The sequence below is a fragment of the Sceloporus occidentalis genome, unplaced genomic scaffold (genome assembly GCF_023333645.1).
Source record: "Sceloporus occidentalis isolate IW3139 unplaced genomic scaffold, rSceOcc1.0.p SCAF_193, whole genome shotgun sequence".
Classification (NCBI taxonomy): domain Eukaryota; kingdom Metazoa; phylum Chordata; class Lepidosauria; order Squamata; family Phrynosomatidae; genus Sceloporus; species Sceloporus occidentalis.
In genome coordinates, this window is record NW_028317173.1 from 795,930 (window position 1) to 819,073 (window position 23,144).

At 40.6% G+C, this 23,144-nt stretch overlaps 1 protein-coding gene across 1 annotated transcript in view; it reads right to left on the bottom strand.

The window, feature by feature from the left end:
* The window catches only part of LOC149278356 (uncharacterized), a 129,220-nt gene that overhangs the window by 83,271 nt on the left and 22,805 nt on the right, over positions 1-23,144 (bottom strand). Inside the window, exon 4 of the mRNA XM_089502100.1 lies at positions 10,982-11,086. Within this exon, the coding sequence (XP_089358226.1) occupies positions 10,982-11,086 (105 nt within the window). The remainder of the gene's footprint in view (positions 1-10,981; positions 11,087-23,144) is intronic.

Genomic DNA, 23,144 nt, shown 5'->3' on the forward strand with positions numbered 1-23,144 from the left:
TACCCCCCATATGCATTTGCCCCTTTTACCACTGCCCAGGTAATTGCCCAGCAGAAGGTGTGCTCATCCGGACACATCTCCTGGCACTTTCAGGGTGATCTTTAATTCCCCAATGTATGGATAACTTCGAAACAGCCTCAGCGGCAAGAATTACCAGATCACCGTGCTAAGTGACTTCATTGATTTATTTTGTAACCTTTTTAAAGAAGTCCTTTAGTATGCTTATTTCTTTGGTGCGGCTGGAACATTAAACTGTCCCTTTAAGCACAGACATAATATGTCCCTTTCTTCAAAAGAAAGAAGATACACTTTTTATTTTTTTTAAAAAGGGTGATGAAACATTATAATAAGTGTCAGAATTTCACCGATCAGTTGGTCAAAAACCACAAGATGAAGTGGGTGGGGCTACTGCTAAACCACGCCCACTTGTTTCTCCTGTCACTCAAAATAAGTCTTCATCAGTACCAAAAATGATGCAATACAAGGAAACAAATATTCTAGAAGCATCGTTTATATATAACAGCTACCTTTGGTTTCGCTGTATAATGTATAACTCAGATAATAACATAATTGTTTCTACTATTAATACAACGCGGCTGTTGAATGAAAATTACACCCATGCTGGGAATGTTAACAATGCAATGTTAATATTTTTTGGATGATTTGGTTTTTTTTCCCCCACAAATGTAGATTATATACAATTAAATGGTTCCTATTAAATTCATTTTCTCTAATTATCTGTTAGTTGGTAAATTGCTCATGCTGGCTGGTAATTTAAGTTTTTCTCTACATAGCATTATGGCAGAGCAATTAGTTTAAGGCTGACGCTGTGCAGAAAGAAGACACTAATCAAATATTCAGGACTTTCCACCTGCTTATTTATCATTAACCCCCTCTCTTCCTACCATCGCTGTGTAAATGGTAATACCTTATAAAGCATTTAGTCTTAAAGATAGCGATCCATTTACTCTGCTGTATTAAAAACTTTTATAACTAAATGCAGAATACCGGAAAACTAAACATTTGCCATAAATTATTCTTTGCCCATGTCAAATCTTGCCTCATTCCTATTTTTTAAAGGGAATGATTAATTGTCATATGACACAAAAGCAGTCACTGATTGGTTGTTACAAAACTCCTTCTAAAAGGTTTCTTTGTTTTCTATCTGCGTTTTGCTTTTTTGTGTAATATACTAGAAGAGTGAGTGCGCGTAAGAGTGTGACTAAGTGGAACAGCGCCTTTACCACTTGATACAACATCTACATTTTCTTTGTTCTTTATTCTTATTCTGGCCAAACCTCAGGCTGCCTAAATTATTGAACACGTTCCCATTTATTTTTTAATGCTGGAACGTTTTCTGTTGCTGATCCAACACAGAACGATTTACTCAACAAAACAAATGGATGCGTGTAACAGAGCAACAAATCAGGAATTTAAGACGTGCGGCAGGAACGGCTTTATGCTTTAGGAACAAGGGAGCTAAGGAACGCATTGAAATTATGTATATCTTTTTGGTGCGTCAAGGGTTAAACCAGTCTCCATTATGATTTAGAATTTCCTTTAGTTACAAAAGGGTTAAATACAGCAGGATAGGTAGAAGAGCACTTTTAAAGTAGTGATTCCATAGCAGATACATTATGATTCTAATCCTGATGTCTACTTATATACCGTATTTGCTCGATTATAAGACGAGGTTTTTTTCAGAAAAAATACCCCTCGTCTTATAATCGGGGTCGTCTTATAATCAGACCTCAAATAGGTCTGACTATGAGACGACTGAGATCCAGATCCCCCGCAGCTGCAGGGGACCCGGATCCTTCTGTCTCCCCCCCCCCCCCGCCCCACTTACCGGTACTTCTGAGTCCCCGGTGTGTAGCTGGGGCAGCGTGTAGATGTCTACGCGATTCGCGTAGACAACTTCTGCTGCAGCAGGAAGGAGGTGTGGCTAGCAGCGGGGGTTGTCTGCGTCCATCGAGCAGACCTTCCTCGGCACCGGTGCGGGGAACTCTGATCTCTGACAGTCGGGGAAGGTCTGTGCGATGGACGCAGACAACCCCCGCTGCTAGCCACACCTCCTTCCGGCTGCAGCGTAAGTGCGTGGGATCTACACGCTGCCCCGGCTACATGACAGGGAAGTCAGACGCACCGGTAAGTTGGGGGGGGGGCGGGGGAGTGTTAAATAGGGGGCATAAGGCATTTCTGGAGGCAGAGTGCTCTTTTTAACCCTATATACACCACTCTGAAGTCCTGAATGCCTTAAACCTCCCTATATGCCACTCTTCCCCATAATATGCCTTTTAACCCTCTAAATGCCAGAGTGGCATATAGGGGTATAAGGCATTTCTGGAGGCAGAGTGGCACATAGGGGGTCAAAAGGCATATCATGGGGCACAGTGGCATATAGGGTTAAAAGGCATATCATGGGGCACAGTGGCATTTAGAGGGTTAAAAGGCATATCATTGGGCACAGTGGCATATAGGGGGTATAAGGCATTTCTGGGGCAGATGTGCATAACTGGGGGGCAGGTTGGAAAATAGAAGGAAATAAAACCAAAATATTTTTCTCAATCATAGCTTTTATTAAAAAAAATAGTTTTAGATGAATTAACATTTACTGGTAAAACTTTTTTTCTATAGGGTCGTCTTATATTCAGCCTTTTTCTTTTTTTCCTAAATTAATATTCAGATTTGGGGGGTCATCTTATAATCAGGGTCGTCTTATAATCGAGCAAATACGGTACTTGTAAGTGGATCCATCATCAAAAGAAATTGCATGAAAAAATGATTATTATGAAATGTGAATATCACTAATAGCTGGGTATTCTCACCCAAATTGGAAATTTGTGGCTCCAGGTAGAGCGAATTCAACATCTTAGCTGCTCAATTAACTATTAAAAGGTTTGCAGCTAATTGTTTAGAACATAACCATGAACTGATATATTTCAAGGGAATTCAAATGCTATAGATTCATATTGATGCTTAACACGTGGCACGTAGTGCAAATGAATAACATTCCCCTTCACAGAAGATTTCACCAAAGTTAAAGGAAAAGCCATATATATATATTTTTAATAATATTACTACGTCTAACAGCCGCCGCCACCATCCCTTTCTGCATCAAAAACAAATAAAATAAAAAGATAGAAATAAATGTCCCTCGGCGCATGAATCTATTATATGCAAAGCCCAAAATGCAAGAAATTAATCACTAAGGGTCAATGTTCCTTACAGCTCTGGAGCATAAATGGTTAAAACAAAGTAACATTATGTACCCGTAACAATCTAATTTGGAATACCCTGGGAGTTATGAAGTGTAATTTGTGTTTGCCTACTGCTTTGTGTCCTGTAGATGGCGATGTAACACTCTCACAAGATGCGTTTTACCGATTCTATGGAAAATTGCAGTCTTATGTTGCAATTATAACATAATTTTGCCTTTGGATTCGGATGAACGAGCTCCATGTCACAGTAAAATGACTGTAATGCGCTGCAGAGAAATCATGCTAAATGCTGAAAATTGGAATATACTGACATTGCTAGTTTCATGCTTTTGGCAACAGTCATTACTAAACTACATTTATAACCAAAAAAAAATCATGAAATTGACTTAAAAGGAGACAGGCAATCCTGGGCAAAACTATCATCACTGTGGGATTTTGGAAGTGTATTCTCTTGGGCTTCACCTACTAACTAGTTTTAGCTACTCATGTGAATGTAAGCTGCATTCAGTAGGTAGGGCTGTTTGATTTTAGTTAAGTTGCTAGAAACATTGTCAAATGCGAGGCTCCGCAGTTGCGCTCTGGAGGATTGCTGACTGTTTAGCTGCCCTCTGCTACTCTCCATAGACTTTGTTTCAAACTTAGCTGGATTACAAGCGGCAAAGAAGATGCCACAACGGAATCTCGTCAAATGCAACTGGAGAGTCCATTTTCAGATACGGCAGAGCCGAGGTGTATCTCGCTTTGCCCATATGATGCTTTGCAGAAAAATTCAGGGACAACTTTATTTCCGCCCTGAGCTTCCAGAGCCAGCTACACCATGTGCCGCATGACCCTTTTTACGCCATAATGTTCACAGTGTCTTAAGAAGTAGTATTGATGGATCTATAGTGACCTCAGCGAGCAGGCACTCAAAGTTTCTACTTTACTTCCGCAGTAGACTCGTGCATTCGGATTCGCTTGATTTGCAAATTTACAGAATTTTGGTAAATTCAACGATTCATACGAAGCCCCGAAAACAAGGCCAGGAAAAAGCTCAGAATTTTCATCTGAAATTCATGGGCCCTTTTACGTTCCCTAAATGTTTCCTTACCTTCTCTGCCAACCACTTCCGCTTCAACCGACCACTTCTGCATCTTCTGCCCTCTGTTATCTTCCTCGGCATCTCTGAGGACATAACTAGGTGGGAACTTCTGTCAAAATGGCGGCACTTGCAGTGACTTTTCTTTCCCTGATCCTCCAGTCTGGGGAGAGGACGTCATCAAAAGCGCCATCATTTTGCCATAACTTGAGGGGGCGTGCCGGTGACATCATCTCCTCGATCCTCCAATCAGGGGAGTGGGTGTCACTGAAAGTGCCGTCATATTGTAAACTCACAGATTATTCAACTTGTGGCTTTCTTTTTCTACCGCCATTGTCTTATTCCACCAAACCCTTTCCAATTACTAAGAAATACAGGTTCTATAAGAGAAGGATAAGCTCCGAGGGATAGGGTCTCAAACAACCCTGTAGTGACGGGGACAATATTCATCAGAAATTATTAAAAGTGAGATGATTAGAAAACTAATGTAAGGATCCATGATTAACATCATACAATTATAAGAAAATATATTAAGTAAATGCTGGTAAAAGAGAATAGTTATCAGATGTATCACAGAATAACTACATTGACATGGGATTCTCCTTTCTTAACCTCATTACCCCATAATGAAAAAGACCCCAGACCTGGAAAAAAAAAACAAAAAAACAACAACGAGTCTGTGCTCCTAAAAAACTTAATTTCCATAATAAAGACATCTGCAACAAGTGGGAAACAATTCAGCTTTCTGATTAAAAGATGGCACAGCCTTCTGGAACCTCGACAAAAAAAATACAATTAATAACAAAAATCACTCAAATGGTAAATTTTATGGAAAATATTAAATAAAATACACAACTAAGTTGTTTTCCTTATGATCGCACAAAAAAAATAAGCATTTTTATTTATTAATGAAAAAAAAAACATTCTTCGGAGGATATTTAAATTTTCCTGCTTTGTTCATAACCAGATATGCATATTGTTCAAGTGTTTCAGGGTATTCCGGGGAAGCATTTAGCGTGCTCATTTAGCGTGCTCATTAGGACGGTACTAAATGAGAGCGGAAAAAAAGATTGGGACACGGGAAGCAAAGCACCTTATTGCTTTATTGTTTTTCCTAGTTGGGAGTCTGAAGAGATTTTTACTGTTCGAGAATCAACTCTTGATGAAGCCAAGCAGGGGATACCAGTCCATGCTGGGTAAAGAATTTAGGAAACGGGGCTTTAAAGTTTGTTATTGGGAACAGTACAGGTGGCAGAACATTCAATTTTGGGAATTAAAGTAGGCACATTCACTGTTGGAAACGTCTGCTGCTCACCGGATAGAAACACAACTTGCATATGTTTAGAGAACAGAATAATTGCCTTACGGTGTTAACAGCAATGGTCCAGCTTTTCAATAGCGATCTCCTCCAAAATATGTTTTATATTTGCCAAAACCCCAGTCGGATCTGGATATTGTTTTATATCTCAAATAACGTACTTAAAAATGTTACAGAAAAAAATGTAATCTGGTATTCTCCTACATATATTATAGATCACCTATGCCCTAGTTTACTTTAGATTGTAAGCTCACAAGAGCAAGGCCCACAGTCACACTCCTTTCATTCAACATTCATTACATTTCTTTTTCGTTGTATCATAAGGTATTGCTGTGCCATGGTAGGATTGGATAGAAGGGGTGAAACACAAGCTGAAAATGGCTCAAAGATCTGCCTCCCAAGCCTCAGGCAGTGGCTCCTGCAGTAAGGGTGGGTCTGCCACGGCAGCAGCTCATGCCAGCTCTCTCTCCTTGCACTAATAACATACAGTATACCAGGTAGCAGTTATGTTTATTTTGTATGTTTGGATTTTGCGCTTTCAGGAATTCTAACAATGTTATATGTGTAACTGCATTTTCAACCGGAAAAATAATAAAAGCTACCCACATACTCATTTAAGCGGTTTTTATTGGTTACGTTTATATTTTAGATGTGTTTTTAGACGTTCCACAGCCCCAGAGCTATTTCAGGCTTTTTGGAAAGTTTCACTGCTTTGCTCATTTCATAGATGGTTTTTAAACACCGGTGTTTACCCAGGTATTCTAATCGTTAAGTATAGGCATAAAAAACAAATTAATTAAGTGTACTAGTTTAACAAGTAAGAGGGGCATGAAGGAACAGGCTGTCTCGGGGGGTTAAAGGGGACATTGCCTCCTTTGATCTGAATTGAGTTAGAGAATAGTTGAACTTCGTGGAGTCGTGTCTTCACCATGCAGAACTTCAGCCAGAAGCATCGTTTTCCTTTAGCCGCCGTCGAGTGTATCTTTCGGTGGATGAATCATTCGTTGGCTGGAGTCAGTGTGAGTTTGAGAAATAGCATGTATGTGACTGGTCATTATGTGCGGAGCTGAACAGTCTTCCTCCTCCAAAGAGAGATGTATGAAAAGGTTGAACAAATGTCTCTTTTTTTTTTCCACTACATTGGAGATAAAGACATTGGGATTTGGGTGGGCTCAAAGGGAACGGTCTAGGGTCCCACACAAGCCCATTGATGAAGAATGCTGCTTAAAGTGCTTTGTACGTAAAGTGGCCATGATGGCTGGAGCCTTTATAAACACAATGTATTCTCTACTTACTCGGTGCTCTGAAACTGTTGAAATAGTCATGCTAGGAAACCCAAGGTTTCCCCCTGAGGCTCTCAGTTTTTACCCCAGTCATAGGGTGAATGCATCTGTTCTTCGGGTCTCTCTGATTTAATGACATATGGGCAGCCTAATATGATTACAGCGGACATCATTGAGATTGTCCTCAGAAGTTCAGGATCAATTGGCTACCACCATCTAGAATGGTCTATGAAATGGTTAATATATGGAAACATTTGTACAGTCAGCTCGTTTAGACGGTTCCCAGGTAGGGTTCATTATAAAGAAACACACACCTTGCGGTTTGCATAGAAACTGTAGGTGTGCAATGCAAATCCTGCATAATAGTTTCTTTTCCAAAAGGAAACATCCATCTGGTTCTTTTCTGGACCGGCTCCAGCTCCGCTCTCCTGCGAGGGAACTCGAGCTGCCGTCTCTAAATCCATCGCACGGCACAGTGAGGATGACCAAGAACCGGCAGTGATCACCCCCCTCCATCAGCATGTACAAACACATCTAGTAGCTCCTGGGCTACATGCATGCTGTGATGGAAGCTCTCAATGCACCGCAGGGCAATTCTACACCAACGATGTACAACTGTAAAAACAATTAACGTTCCTTCCGCGAGATGTAGCATAAAAGTAAAAATAAGAACAACCTGAATCAGCAATTGTAAGTCAGCGGAAGAATGCAGTAAGTGATTTTATGTCTGTGATACAGATCAGGAACAGCTCCCAGAATGTAACGTTCTTGATTAATAAAACCGTGTGGAACTTCCACCGCGTAACTTTGCGAGCGAAGAAGCTCTGCTCCGTAGCACAGAAACTTTTGGTTATCAGTGAATCGCAACAGCTTGTCTCCGACGGCAGAACACTTAATCACTTTATTCTCCGAGCATCAATCCCATTCTACCGAAAAGTTTAAAAGGATGATAATATAAAGTAGTATATTTCACAGCATGAAACCATACATTTGGAGAGTTTGAACATTAGTATATTTTTTAATAATCATATTAATAATAATAATCATATTCATAATAATAATAATAATAAAAATAATAATAATCTACCTGCAGTGTCTGTATCATAATTTCACAAAAAAGCACATGCTTTAAAGGGACACTCCAGACATTATATGCAAGTTAATGAATATGACAGCCCTTAGGTACCTATGTGGTGCCCCGCTTGCAAATGCAAGAATCTTGCCCCACCATATGCATTTGCCCCTTTGCCTTCCCTCCAGTTATTTCCATACATCTCCCCGCTTCTCCAGTTTTCCGAGTCAACACCTGAATCCTCCGGAGGTCTTGACACACCTCTGCTCCCCGCCCATTTCCCCTTTAAATGGGGGTGTTTCCCATGAAGTCAGTGGGAACGCCCACTGACATCAGTGGGAACGCCCCAGACATCAGCGGGAACGCCCACCGACGTCACAGGACCGCCCACCGACGGGATAGAATAGAACCTCTTTACTGCCGCCGCTTAGCGATTTCAAGCCACCAGTCAGCAATGAGAATCGTTGGACCACAGAAGCGGAGGGCAGCTGCAGCTGGAGTGCTGCAGCTTCATCCTCAGAAAAATACTTTATTGTTTCTGCGGAATTCATATTAAAGTACTTTAACATGGATTCCTCTCTATTGAAGCTGCGCCCTCACCACTTAACTCAAATATTTACCAATCAAATGGAGCCCCTGTAGCAGATATAAAAGTCCAAGCATCAGCTCTAAGTGTAACTTTAAGCAAATCGGACATTTTTTAGAAAATTTTCTTTAATTGTTCACAAACACATTTTTAATTTCCTTGAGCCTGCAGCATACGAAAAGATAAATACTGCAAGGAAGACGCTCGTTGCCAAGAAGCGCATTCTCCCTCATGGCTTATTGGTTATGATATAGTTTAAATGTTTTCATAATCTGCATAAGCGAATGAAGACCGGAGGGTTCCCAGTCGCACTGTTAAAGGGGCATTTACTGTTAGCGGCAAGTACACCATCTGGAAGGAAATCTCCGAATGCACATCTGGTGCGATATGAATTACCGTTAATATATAGTCATAGCAGGATGTTAATGTACTGTTAATGCCAGCGTGGAGCTGGAAACAGAGCTGTAAATCTAACGATATTAAAAGTGGAATTCTGCAGGATTTTTTCACACACTATAACAGTGGATATAAAAAAAATTACTTATTTGTAAGGCTTGAAATGCAGATATAATGTGAATCGATTCACGTAGATAATTATAGAAAAACATAGAATTTGACGACCATTCAGCCCGTCTAGTCTGCCCATTTTTCCTGATATAAAGACCTGGGAACTCTCTGGGTTTGACCCGGAGATTGCCGGGTGAAGCACCGGTTTTCTGGGTCAAGACCGGAATCCTCCAGGTCGCGGAAGCGGGGTCTTTACACGCCCCGCTCCCCGCCCATTTTTCATTTAAATGGGGGTGTTTCCCGCTAACATCGGTGGGAACCGATGTCAACGGGAACTCCCACCGATGTCATGGGACCGCCCGCTGACGTCAGTGGGCAGTCCTGGCCGCGTCCCGCAAGGGAAGGCTCCGGGTAGCCGGAGCCCAGAAGTTCCCAGGTATGCTTAGACCTGAATCGGTCGTTGGTCTCGTCTTAGATTCAGTATAGCTTTATGCCTATCTCATGCATGTTTCAATTCTACAGTTTTAGTCTCTACCACTTCAGCTGGGAGGCAGTTCCACATGCTCAGTAAAATAATTGGTTTTCTTTAGAGATGTACATGACAATAAGCACATTCCGTTCGTATTAGGATGCATAACCCAACATTTCAGGTGTCAGAACCACCTACCCACCATAACCAGAGACACAGTAAAAACACAATGTGGTGACATGGAAGCTGAAACTGAGCTATGTCCTGGACTTAAAATCGGGACTGCCCCTTCAAACCCAGACCACTTGGGAAGTATGATGATGCTAGCAGCAACCTAAATACTCCTGCTCCTTTTTTTTTTTTTTTTTTTTTTGCAGCCTGCCCATGAATATGAATGAACATATGTGAATATATATGCAAAGCACCGCGTCTTATTCCACTGCCTGTTTGATAAAATCAAATTGAAATACAAATTCAAATAAAAAAAAAAATCAGGCATAATTGTTTTTATGTTGGCTTGATGTATCTATAAAAAAAATCTCGCAGCTTTTGATTTATTTAATGCTCGCCACTAATGTAGAACCGAAATCGTATTAACCCAATCCTAGAAACAAATAAAAATGCGAGCAAATCTTATAAACTGGAGTTACATGTTAATTATAAAAAATAGGTATGTTTCCGTCTTAGCAGGTGTATTTAATTTATGGTGAATAAAATATACATATATAATATATACATAGATATACATATATATATATACACACCAGCCTCCTTCTCTCTCCTTGAGATCATCACCATTCTCAAAGTTTCCATAATCATAGCATATTATTGTGCTGTTATGTCTTTTACCAACATAATATATTATTTTACATACTCGCCTCTCCGATACATATTGGGGTTTATTCACCTACAGAGCCCTTAACAACTCTGCACCCCCCTATATCTCTTTGCATCTATCCAAAGACACCCTTTACAGCCCTCTTTGTTCCTCTCATGACCTTCATCTCTCTTCTACCGACATTACCTCTTTCCACTTCCATATTCAGGATTTGCCCCATGCTGTACTTCATCTCTGGAATCCCCCCCCCCCGTAAGCCTACAGCTCTCTGAAAACCCACCTTTTTCGAGAAGCGTACATCCCTTCCACCTAACACTCTCAGCCATCATCCTCATGAAGCCATCTGAATGGCCAACAACCTCTACAGATCATCGAGACCCAACCAACTCATCCCCATCCAAGAAGTCCTCTCCAACTGTTCCATTTCCCCTCTAACTGTTCCATTTCCCCTCCAACCACCTCTATTCCTTTCGTACCCGTATCTGTCAATATGTGTGATTTTAAATTATTTGACTGCCTCTTATTGTAAATCTTTGATCATTAATCATACCATAATCCTGTTTTTTATTAGCTCAAAGACACAAAGTAGCCTGACAAAGGTTTACCTACCGTACTGGCACCGTGGCCCTTGGAAGCCGGATGGACAGAGACATAATTGGGAAGCGCCTTCAACGCAGTTTCCTCCATTGAAACAAACACCGGAGCTGCACGTCGCTGAAAGAGACAATATAAAAACTGAGTGCCTTTTTCCCCAAATTCATCTCAAACAGACGTTCTGGATTTCCATGTTATAGAAGCATTTTGTAGAACTATTTGAGAAATTGTACACTGGATCTTATTTGTCACATCGGCCTCGAGTAAGCTAAAACATCAATCTTTTTTTGTGTATTTTGATATATTTGTTGGAATATAATTCTAGGCAGATTGTCGAGTGGCAGATGCTGCGCCCCAAATTATATTACAATGTAAAGAAGAACCGAATAGTAAATAGGAATGGTTTTTGACTGATGGCCTGGTAAGGAGAAGGTATAGATGTCTGGCATGTTGGTGGATAACATACTCCCTCTCTGCGGGTTTATATGGGAGTTTATTTATGAATAATAGGAGTTTATCCCATGTTTGACCTTGAAAAGGAAAAATAAATATAAGAGCCGTATCTTTGAATAAATCTATAGAATTAGTGTGAGTCTCCATACCAAGAACAAGATTTCTTTCAGCATGAAATGAAATTCTGATGGAAAAAATCCCAATCGTAACATTATATTGATAGACTCGGGAGCATTTTTCTAGAAGCCCGAGCTCAGTATAGTGTGTAATATCTGCAACCACAGCCTATTACATTTAGGCCAAATGAGGGTTTTTTTCCCCCCAACTTTTTGACGTTTTTCTTTTGTGACTAAAGGCAGCTTTTCACAGTGCTAATTTCTTCACGTTTCCACATATGAAAACAAACTAATTTGTGGCCTGCATGCTTTGTAGACCTCGGTGTCTAGTGACCACATCACCCATTAATGTGGTCATCCTAGCTATAGGATATGACATAATACCCAGGCACACACTGGGTGAATATGACATGTCTGATTACATCGGTGGGGTCCATCACTTCATTTTCCATGGTGTCTCAAGGTGCTCTTCCGTCTGCATTAAAGCACATGATACACTATTCTATTAAAAGTAGGAGAAACCTGTATTCCAACTTCACTTTAAATCCATGCCAAAGACTTAGGGAGCCGCGATGCAGAACATTTGATCCTAAAAAATCCCCGAGACGTATCATCTTGCGCTAAGACAAAGGATGCTGTGTGCTGCTCCATTCCCAGGCTCCGAGGATTATAAATGCATGTTTTTCATTACATCCTAACTTTTGATTGATGTTAAACATATTGATTTCATTTTAAAGATCTGCAGTTTACGAAGGTCTAATGAATAATTTGCTCTGTTCTAATATATAGAACAGATAGAGGGTGGGAAGCTATAGACTGATACCAGCCATATATCTATCTATCTATCTATCTATCTATCTATCTATCTATCTATCTATCTATCTATCTATCTATATATATATATATATATATATATATATAGAGAGAGAGAGAGAGAGAGAGAGAGAGATATTTGGCTGGTATCAGTCTATAGCTTCCCACCCTCTATCTGTGGACCTTACTTTCATAGAAAACCACTAAGCTTTATCTCATCTTCCCAAAGTCTGCCTTTTGTGGATTCCCCAAATGTAAACTTTGGCAATTTCTGACCGTCGCCAACAGTAAACCCCATTTGTGGGATTCTTCGAAATGGATAAATACTTCGTAGCCTTTGGCCACCATTTTACAGCCAGTAGTGTTCATTTCTGTAAATATTCTGTAGATTTATGGACACATTCGCAGATGGCACAGAAGAGTGATGCTAATTGTCCTCCCCACCCTTAAAATTCAGCCAGTAACTTGTTTCTGCGGAAAAAAATGGTTTTCTGACATATGACCAATAAATCAATAAAGGCCACTTTGAAACAAAAAATCGAAATGGAGATTCATGTGTATGAGTATTGGCATGTCTACCTGGCCCTTTTCTTTACAGAGAATCGTATCTTACGCAGTCAGACATCTTCATTGTCTTCATTCGCTACTGCTGAAATGTGCCAGGAGTTAAGATGGCTGCTCCCATAGTATATACATATATTTCATGTTATTTTAATGGACAAAATTGTTTAAAAAAACAAGGACATTTCTGTGTGACCCCAAACTTTTGAAAGGTACTGCATATATATATATATATAGATATATAGATATATATATATATATATATATATATATATATATAGATCCTACAAAACGTACATCATACAGCAAGAGCTTCCTTTAATACTGAATACAGTCGTAGAAGCTGGATGTGATTTTTTGTTACATGTGTTCCAGACAGTGAACTGTTTTCCTAATTCAATTCCACCTCTTCAAAATGCATAAACCCAAATCTATTTTTATTGCAGAAAAATAGCACGGTTGCCAATGTTTTAAAATTATTCATAAAAAAAAACAGAGGGCTTCTGTAACGAGCCAAAACAAGGAGAAACAAAAAAAAAATGGCGATGTGGCCAAAAACTAATTGGTGTTCTTGGCAGAAAATATTGCAGGGCTTAATAATACATTAATATTATGAAGGGCTTCCAAGAAGCCGAAAAACTACGACCACGACTCGGCTTTACTCAGAACTCTTAATTGCTTTACAGCTGGCACGGCGGAGAATGAAATTCAGAAACTATATAGGCTGTTAGGAAGCCTTCTTTGACCTCCCCGTTGGAAGTTTTTTGTGTCGGCAGGGATGTATTTACCTTCCGGCCACCGCCTCCGCCCCGCTGGACACCGGGATATGATGTCATATAACAGCACCCCCTTTTTAAGGAAGTGTAGTGAAACTATGGAGGACTGTGCTGACGTCACAAAGCCCTCCATGGGCCTGTTGGGTAGATCAGTCATCTCCCTTTTAACCCTCTCATTTAGTCTATGCAGCAGAGGGGCTGTCGAGACCCTGGACCTGCCACCCTAAGGCCTAGCCCAGAATATATCACTGAGTATAAGCGTGAGTGAAGATAAAAAGTGTTCCAGCATGCTGCCAGCTGATCTACTGAAAGATCATCGAGCCAGCATGCAGGGGGAAAAAAAGCCTGATTTTACTTATTTTTACAATTTTTTTTTGCATATATGGGGAAACAATGAGAAGCAATAAGTTTATTTTTTGTTATTACGTTTACCGTGAGATCATGTGATAAGATGCTGATATCCCAAGCCTCCATGCAAAACCTGGAGGGTTCCGGGTGTGTAAATATCACATCTCGAAGATTCTATTGTAATGACTCCCGGTAGCATCCAAATGACTCCAATAATAATCCTTATAATTAGCAATTTCTCAGGATATTGGGATATCAGAAAATCAGCGTATAATATAAAGGAGTCAGCTCTCTCTACTGTGCAATCCTAAGAACGTCCCGAGAACAGAGTCAAATCTTTGGCACTCGGGGGTTAAATACAGAACGTTCCCAGGTTAATTCCCAAATTATATATAATAGGAAATTGGCCGAAAAAATATGTGCTGCTTACTTAATTTCTTTGTGTTTCTACTTCCAAGATTCATCATATTAAAATCTCGGTAGCATTAATGACGTATGAACGTGCATGTTTTATCGCTATGCTTCTCCTGTCATCGTTAACCATAAATGATGACAGATTTTACAAGCTGATGGGATTTAGAATATCAGAAGCAAATGAAATGTGTGCTGAAGCAAACTCTCGAACATGGTTATAATCCTTGGGATGTCATTGTCTGCTTTATTGAAGTAGTAATGAGTATATTACAAGTCGGACGCTCGGCATTTGAGGCAGAGACCGGCTAAAACCTAATTGCATCATTGTATCTTTGCTCAGAGAGAAAAACGGTTTACCGTTCTTCTCGGGGGTATCCAGTAAACATGTGAAATAAGAACCCCCAGCGCTGTATAAAGTTATAACCCCCAGCACTATATACATAATTATAACCCCCAGCACTTTATGCAGTAATATTAACCCCCAGCGCTGTATACAATAATATAACCCCCACCGTCGTATACAATACTATCGGTCGGCATTGACAACAACCTTGTTTTATCTCATTTTGTTTTAATAAGCTCCCTTTCTGTGCAGACCTGGAGGCGGCCATTGTTGTCAGTCATGTGATAATTTGGTGACTTGCACTTCTCAAACACCACACTGAGCTGATACTTTATGGCTAATGGAGTCCTTTCCTCCATAGACTTTCATTAGTCATCCATTTATGAGTATCCAGCTGTATGGTTAAGACTGAGCTATTCTATTATATCCCACAGGCAGTGTGATAAGGACTCAGGGTGCTTGTCTAGTAGATTGGGGTAAGATAGCAGCACCTAGAAATGGCTGATTTGCAGAAAGCAGCACAGTTATATTTGCTCTCTGAACCCGAAGATTAGCCTGTGCTAATATTCTGTAGCATATGGTCCATTATCCTTTAATTTGTGCTCCAAAGAATTGAAACCAGTAGAAGGAACGAGTTTTTGATGAATAAAGACGCTTGGTCCTGATGGGGGGGGGCAGCACATTTAAATTTCAAAAAAAAAATGAGAAAAGGTTTCTTCAAATATTATCGCATTGAGCCCAGTTGTGAAGGACATACTCCAGCTCTGAAGGACACATCCCTGACACAGAAGAGCCTGTCTGATACTTAAACCAGGACCTGCACGGGCACCGGGTTGAAGGACGACGTTCTACTCTTACGTCCAGAGAAAGACGTGGAGAAAGACGGAAAGTGACCCAGAGAGGCAGAGCTTCGGACTCCGGGTCAAACCCGGAGAGCTGGCAGATATGATTATATGCCTCGACGTGACTAACAGTTGTTTTTCTCCTGATGCTTCTGATCACTGCCAATCTTTCAAATGCATCATTTAGTTCTAATGTTCCAATCACCGTAGTAAATGGATATGCGCTCATTGCAAGATTCTAAACCAGCAAACGGTGTATTAATCCCAACACTTATCCAGAGAAAGGTTTTCTGAGGACAGTCTTTAAAAAATACTTCTACACACGGTTTGGCGAGATACCTCTGATTTGAAAACATCTTGCTCATATTTCCTTGCTGGATTTACATTTAGATAGAAGCATAGCACACAAATAAATAAAGTAAAAACACTTCCATGTGTGAATATCTTACAGAGGCTAAACTTCTCGGGTAATAGTTTGTAAAAGTATTTTCCGAAACTTAGCAAGTGTTTTCGTGGAACTTTTATTATTATTTTTATATTAAATATTAATGGCTTATTTATAGATTAGTTAATTTCCTATAGCCGCGAGCCACCAGTAGAAGACGCTTATGAGTTAAAAGTCTTTGACGTCAAATTTTAGGATATCTTTCTATGTAAATAAAGGATGATTTCCAACTCTTTGATAATAATTAAAGAGGATCACTATTTGGGGCATCACTGAAAAGTTTTAGGGGTTGAACGGGGATGACTAAGTGACCCGCTAAATGACGTGTGACCACCAACTGGATACGCGCGACCATACATTGCGCTTTGGTGGTCTTGCACCATGCGGAGTAAGGGTACATATACAGCGCTATCAGCTAATACACGAGCCAAGACTCCCGGGTACTTGATGTAGCGTTCGAGCAGAAAGGGCATAAAAATTATGGAACCAGGCAGTTAGAGAGAAAAGCCAAAGGTTTCTCCCCATTGGGAAGATAAAGAAAAGCCCCGGGGGATCAGCAGTCAGCCCCTACACCCTGTGCCCATGGGCCATATCCCTCAAGCTCCCAGCTATGTTCATAAAAAATAGAATCTTCCGTTGCCCTGAGCGTAAAGAACCATTCTTTCCTTCTAGAAAGTAAGACGAAGCAGATTATATTGACAACAAAATGAATCAACAAATGTTAATTGAAACCGCTCACTTAATACAGACAGCCATTCTGTCTTCACATTTACAAGATTTCTGGGTTTCTTTTTTAGAATTTACTCTAAATTGAAGCAAATAATGAAAACGCCGGGGCAATTTTCTTTTCTTTGTTTTAAAATGCCGTGGAAACAGAAAGAAGAGGAGAAAACGCAGGACGGAAAGACATTTTTAGTCCGACGGTGCGTATCACTGCAGGTGCCGACGCTTCTTTAGAAATAAAAATTCTGCTTTAATGCAATTGTCATGGTGATTTCCATGCCTAAAAACATTCATCAAAAACCGAATGCGCCAGGGATTCACTCACTTGAAAATAAGCAAAATAAATTACGAGAAAGTAATTCATTTCCCGCGCCGATATTAAAATTCCATTAATTCAAGAGCAATGCCTGCTACTTAATATAGCTGTAAACTGCTAGCGTGTCTGTCATGATAATAAAAAAATATTGCACCTTTCCTTGCCTAAGTCGCTCCGAAAAGGTGCGAACATTTTCTTATGGCGCTGTAATCAGTAATTTGTAATTTGTTTCTGTTCGTCCGCAGGGCCCAATTCATTGCTTAAAAAGGGATGGTCCCACTGGAAAGATAATGGATAATGTGAAATAAGGTATAATACCGTTGTAAAGTTCATTGCGTGCCCCTAAGCAAAGAAAGCATTATGGTACAAGATGCAATGAGGATCCTACAAATTACTACAAAGCATACCCAGGGCGGCAACAGACCTCCGGATACATCGAAATTCTATAGATTTCACTGACACCTCGTTTAAGCAATATATTTATGTGTTATAAATCTTTCACTGGCTTTATCGTCCCTATGGACTACAGCTAAAATATAAAATATCAGACAGTTCTCTATAATCAACGGCATCCATGACAGGCCAATCCGAGTTACCAGTAAGGCTGGCCCTAGCACTTTGTGGCCAGCACGATGACGTTGGAGAGGCCAAAGGATGGATATGGGATACGTTTCTATGCTGGAGCGTAAGATCTGGTCAGTATGGGGGCGTTGATGGCCAGCGGCCCACCAGGTATTACTATTTACCCAATGTGCCAGATGGCTGGTCCAATTCAGTTCAGGAAGCCTTTGAAGGTGACCCAGTTGGGTTGCCTTTACTGGCCTTTTTTCTTGTGGGACAAATATTTCACATGTACACGTATAGGTCTGCTTGGAAATATAGTACTGTAATGTCCATGAGACACTTTTTGGAAGTGTTGTGGGAGATATGAATATACCCGGCGGGAACTTTCTAGCTCCAGCTACCCAGAGCACCCCTCGTTAGGGATGCAGCCAGGACGCCGCTATTGTCAGGTGGCGACCCCGCTGAAGTTGTGTGTGGTCCCGCTGATGTCAGTGAGTGGTTCCTCTGACATTGTGTGGTGGGACATCATGGAACACACGCCATCATTGGAGGGGAAGTGGGTAGGGACTGGGGTGGAGTTTTCCCGTAGTGACCCAGAGACCCTTAGAAGTGACGCTTCACAGAGAGTTCGTAGGTATGGATATGAGGGGGCTTAAAGTCAACACTTACCAATCATACGCATTCAGCATTTTTCAATATTTCTCATGCGCAGCCACCTTCAAGATATTTTAATTTAATATCATTATTCTTGATATTATTAATAATTTTGAATTGAAATGTTGTTTTTTTCGAGTGGCGGGTACCAGCATTGCACACTCCTTTATATAGTTGTGCGCTATAAATCTTTTTTGCAAACCATGTTCAGTCCCATGAAAATCTAGCACCGGATGGACAGAAAGATAATAAAAAAGGAGGAAGATGTATTTAAAAAACTTTGGGGGAAAAAAAGCATGTACGTGTTTATACAAGTTTTACTTATTATCGTTGTTCAGCCCCGGAGCGATCTCTCGGACAGGCATTCTGGGAATACAGAAATCTAGACAGCTTTATTAAATTCCCCCCGTACTGGAGTTTGCAGTCTGATCCCATTCCCTGGGTTTCTAAAACGCACACCCGTGGCAGCTTTGAGTACTGACTGTTTTTCTCCCATCATTATTTGTTGGGGAATGGTGATCTCTCGTAGAGCGTTGACATTCTTGGCTGATATATTAATCCATGACAGTTCCTACGACATTGCTTCTGTTTTAATGACAATGAGTGACAATGCAGGGTAAGCTTGGTCTTACTAGGGGATATACGTTTTGTGCCTGAGGCTGTTATAAATATTTTGGTCATGTGCCAAAATGACAGAACTTACATGTGTATCGGTTTATGAATTACATTCACTCTGTTTAGAAATATTTAAAACTTAGGATGGAAAACTAGAATTGGTTCTATTGCTCACCATCCATCTGAGAAGTAAGGGAATTTAAACATGCATGGGATCGGCATACGGCTCCTGAATCTAAGACGAGACCAACGACTCAAGGTTTGAGCCATTGTTGTGATGACATTGTATCAAGATTGGACTATATATTATTTTCATGCAAAAGTTTTATAAGCACCCCAACCCTTGTTGTGTTTCAATAGAAGTGGTGGCCAGCAGGTCTTCTCCCAGATGCTGCAAAGCCACACCACCCATGATCCTCTGCTAAATGTTGGCCATTGGGAATTGTAGTTAATGAAAATAACCAAAAGGCTACCTGTTGGCCATCCTTTCCAGAATGTGTGTAATAAAGGACACGAGAGAACAAAAATAGCACCTGGTTCTACTAAAGATGTCAGACCATACTTTCGGCGCATTTACTATGCCCATTTATTTGGCTGTGAAGACCTTAATCGGTCCTTGGTCTCATTTTCACTTATCCATGCATGCTCAAGTCTTCTTACTATATTAACCTTTACCATTGGGAGTTCAACGTATCTACCACCTTCTCAGATACTAATCGTATTGTCAATGGAGGTATTTTCTCAACTAATCTCAATCCTTTGGATGCCATTGGTAATTTCTCATGCCTGATGAACGCAGAGGGTTAAATATGAACTATCGAAGCGTTTTGATAGCCATGAATTGATGGCTCAGCGTGACATAATGTAGTTTAGTAATACACAGAGCTGTGCTCACATTCAGCTAATAGGATTGTCATTTAGAAACAGAGTGTGCCGTTACAAATCAATTTCTAATCCAGCTCTGAGGGCAAATGACTAATGTTATTTCTCCCCGTTATAACACCTCCGTGTACGCTGTTCAGATGCAGTCAGTGCAAACATTGACATTGAACATCTTCCTTGGGGGTTGTGGACACATAAGGATTTTTTTTCACGCGGCTTGGTGAATTTTTCAAGGTCGGCTCGAGCTCTTTATTGAAAAGTCCATTTAAATGCTGAAGAAGCATTAGAAACGGATGTGTTTCTCATCCCATGTGATGCGTCTTTTTCTTTTATTGAACCCTACGGTGCAAGTGCCTCCATATCTCATGGTGTGGGTGAAAGAAAGGGGCCACCAGGAGCCACAGAGGATCACCAGATCCCAAGTATCGTTCTTCTGGAGCAGCACTACCCAAGGGGATATGCAGCCCCTTCTTTCCCTCTCTGGCCAAAAGGAGGGCTGGATCTTCTTGCCCACCCCCCAAAAGTAGGAAGCCACTGAAGTCTTCAAGGGCAAAAGCCATCTCTACCACCAAAAAACTAATCTACAGGGACCAGCTCCGCTATGGCTTTTTCAATACACAAAAAATATGGATCTGTGATATTGTGTTATGGTTTTAATATATAAATGATAAGAAACGTGATAAAAAGTAATTGGCACAAATACACTAAAAATGCAATTTTTTAGGCTGGGGGAGCAGCATTAAAAGTGATTTCTAAGTGAAAGAGAGCTATGGGAGGTTAAAAGAACTCATGGAAGCTGTCATTGCATCTTAACAGCGTCACTTGTGTGCTATTGTTACTAAAATAACCCCCCAACGAGTTATTGATCTTTTATGAATCACCTATTGGTTTAAAATTGTGTCAAGAGTCACAGAGTACAGGTTTTCTGTCTGCGTTAACCAACGCACAAGGTTATAGTTCAGATTGTGTCTTTATGGTTCACAAAGAACACAAGTCAGAACAAGTTCCAAAAAATACCTAACTTTTTTGTGTAAGGATTCCCAAAGACTTAACCCCTTTAGTGGATTGCACAAGTCCTGTAGCACTTCGAGAGTTAAAATCCTAGGCTCACTAAATGCATTACTACAGATCTTTGGACCTAAAAAATTAGCCGAAATACCATTTTATTAACACGATGAAGTGGAAGTAATAAGTTTCCAAGCACTTTAATACTTTGTACATACTTACTTTGTAAGAATTGCCTTTTTGAAAGAACAAGAGTTCTTGTAAGTTTTTGGTATAGACCAAAAATTGGTGCATCTTGTAATAAGACACATCATATATTCTGAACATTACAGTGTAATGAATTCAAGTACGCAGCTCTGTACATGCCAGCTGTCTACTCTTCTGGGCCAGTATACCGATCAGGCTGGCCATCTGGCACACGGGGCAAATGTTCCAGCCGCAGATCGGGTGCTGCGGCGTTTGGTCAGCGGCTGGATATGCCAAGCCACGTGCTGCGTAAGCATAAAAACATAGCGTGCGTCCACATTTACATCATCAGGTGGCCGCTGGGTAAGGGCCATCTAGCCACAACGGACCGGCTACCTGATTATCTGGACTGCAAAAAAAGTCTGGATACACAAAGCAAAAATAGGATGCACAGTTTCTCTTTTTTTGGCAGACCCATCATCACACGTGACTAGCATTAGAATGATGTCATACCAGTGACCACATATTTTGGATGCCCTATGGTGCAACAAATTTTCTGTGGCAAATCATTTTATGGGGTTAAGTTAAATTAGGAAAAGTACTAATAGTATAATCCTAACTATATGTTAAAAAAAAGTTTATAGTTTATTAGCTAAAAGCCGCTTGTGACACAGGCAAAATATGCAAATTAGCATAGAATAATACATTTGCATATGGGGTCACACACAGAGAGGGAAACTATTATGCTTCCAATCTTTTATTCTATACATTTGCTACAAATTCTAGATTTACAATAATTATTTCTAAGTCTCGAAAGTGAACTTAAATTTTGTTGGTATATCTGACCTCGTGATGCGTTCAAACTCATAAAGAAGAACATTTCAAATGGAACCAAAAGCCATCCTTCTTGACCTAACGTGGAGCCTTCGGCGATATTAACCATGATTTTGGAAGCAACATGCATTCAGTTCCCTGTTGTTGCTTTTTTTTTCTCTCCAAAACATCTGAACTAAAAGGCGCTAAAAATAATGTTTCAAGCTGGTTGGAAGAAGGAACCGCTAATACATGTTACGGTTCTGGTACACGCTAGGTGTGCCACGTCTGGAAGAAGAAAGTGGGTAATGTCTGTGTTAACACAGCACGACTACTGCTTTATGGCTTTTACTAACAGAATATTAAAAGCAGCAGGCGTTGGTTCCGCCGCGCGTTCGAAGGCACAGTGGAAGCACCGCATTGCAGGAAGGTGAGCCGGGCAGGCTGTATAACAGAGTACGTCGTCACTGTCAGGGGAGCTGGAAAGCTGTCAATGGACTTTTGCTACCAGCTGGAATGTTAATGGACGGAAGCAGCAGAGTTAAAGGGTAGCCAGCTCGGAGAGCGTAAATCCTATCTTGGCTCGAGATCAGGCAGATCAGGCTGGCCTTCTGCATTAAATATGAATTAGAGTCTGATCGAAACTTTTTGTTACAGCCAGCGCAACTAAAAGATAACATTGTGATTATGTTTCTACTGCTAATAAGACAAAGCCGTTACAGTTCTGCAGTGTGTGTAGATATAAATGGGGGGTTCGCTATGGTGAATGTACAATGCAGTAAAATCATTGCAAAGGGGGGCATCTGATCCTTAAATTTGAATATATTTAACCCATTCAGGGATATGCAGCCCTTAAAATTGTATTATATGCTTTCTCAGATTTAAAGGGCTAATAATCACAGATCTTTCTACAGGGGATCTAATATTGGCAAACTGATTTTTTGTTCTTGTCCTGCCTGTTTGATGCGTATACCTGGGAAGTTCTTCTGATCCTGAATGTCAACCCTTTAATAGGACATGGCAAAGATTATACTGTAGTGACTGAAACGCTTCTGCTAATGATCCCTATGAAAACCACTAATTATAAGGAGGCGAGCCCGGACTGACCAGCTGGGACATTGGACAAAAGTCGGGTGGGCCGCTAGCCAACATCGCTTCACACTGTGCTGGAGCTGCAGATCAGGTCCTGCAGTGTGTGGTCGTCGGCTGGATTATTTCATGAGCATAAAAATGTAATGTGTGGCCTGTCATATGAAGCTGGCAACCGCACATATGTCATTAGGCGGCCCCCGGCCTTAAAGTGCCGGGG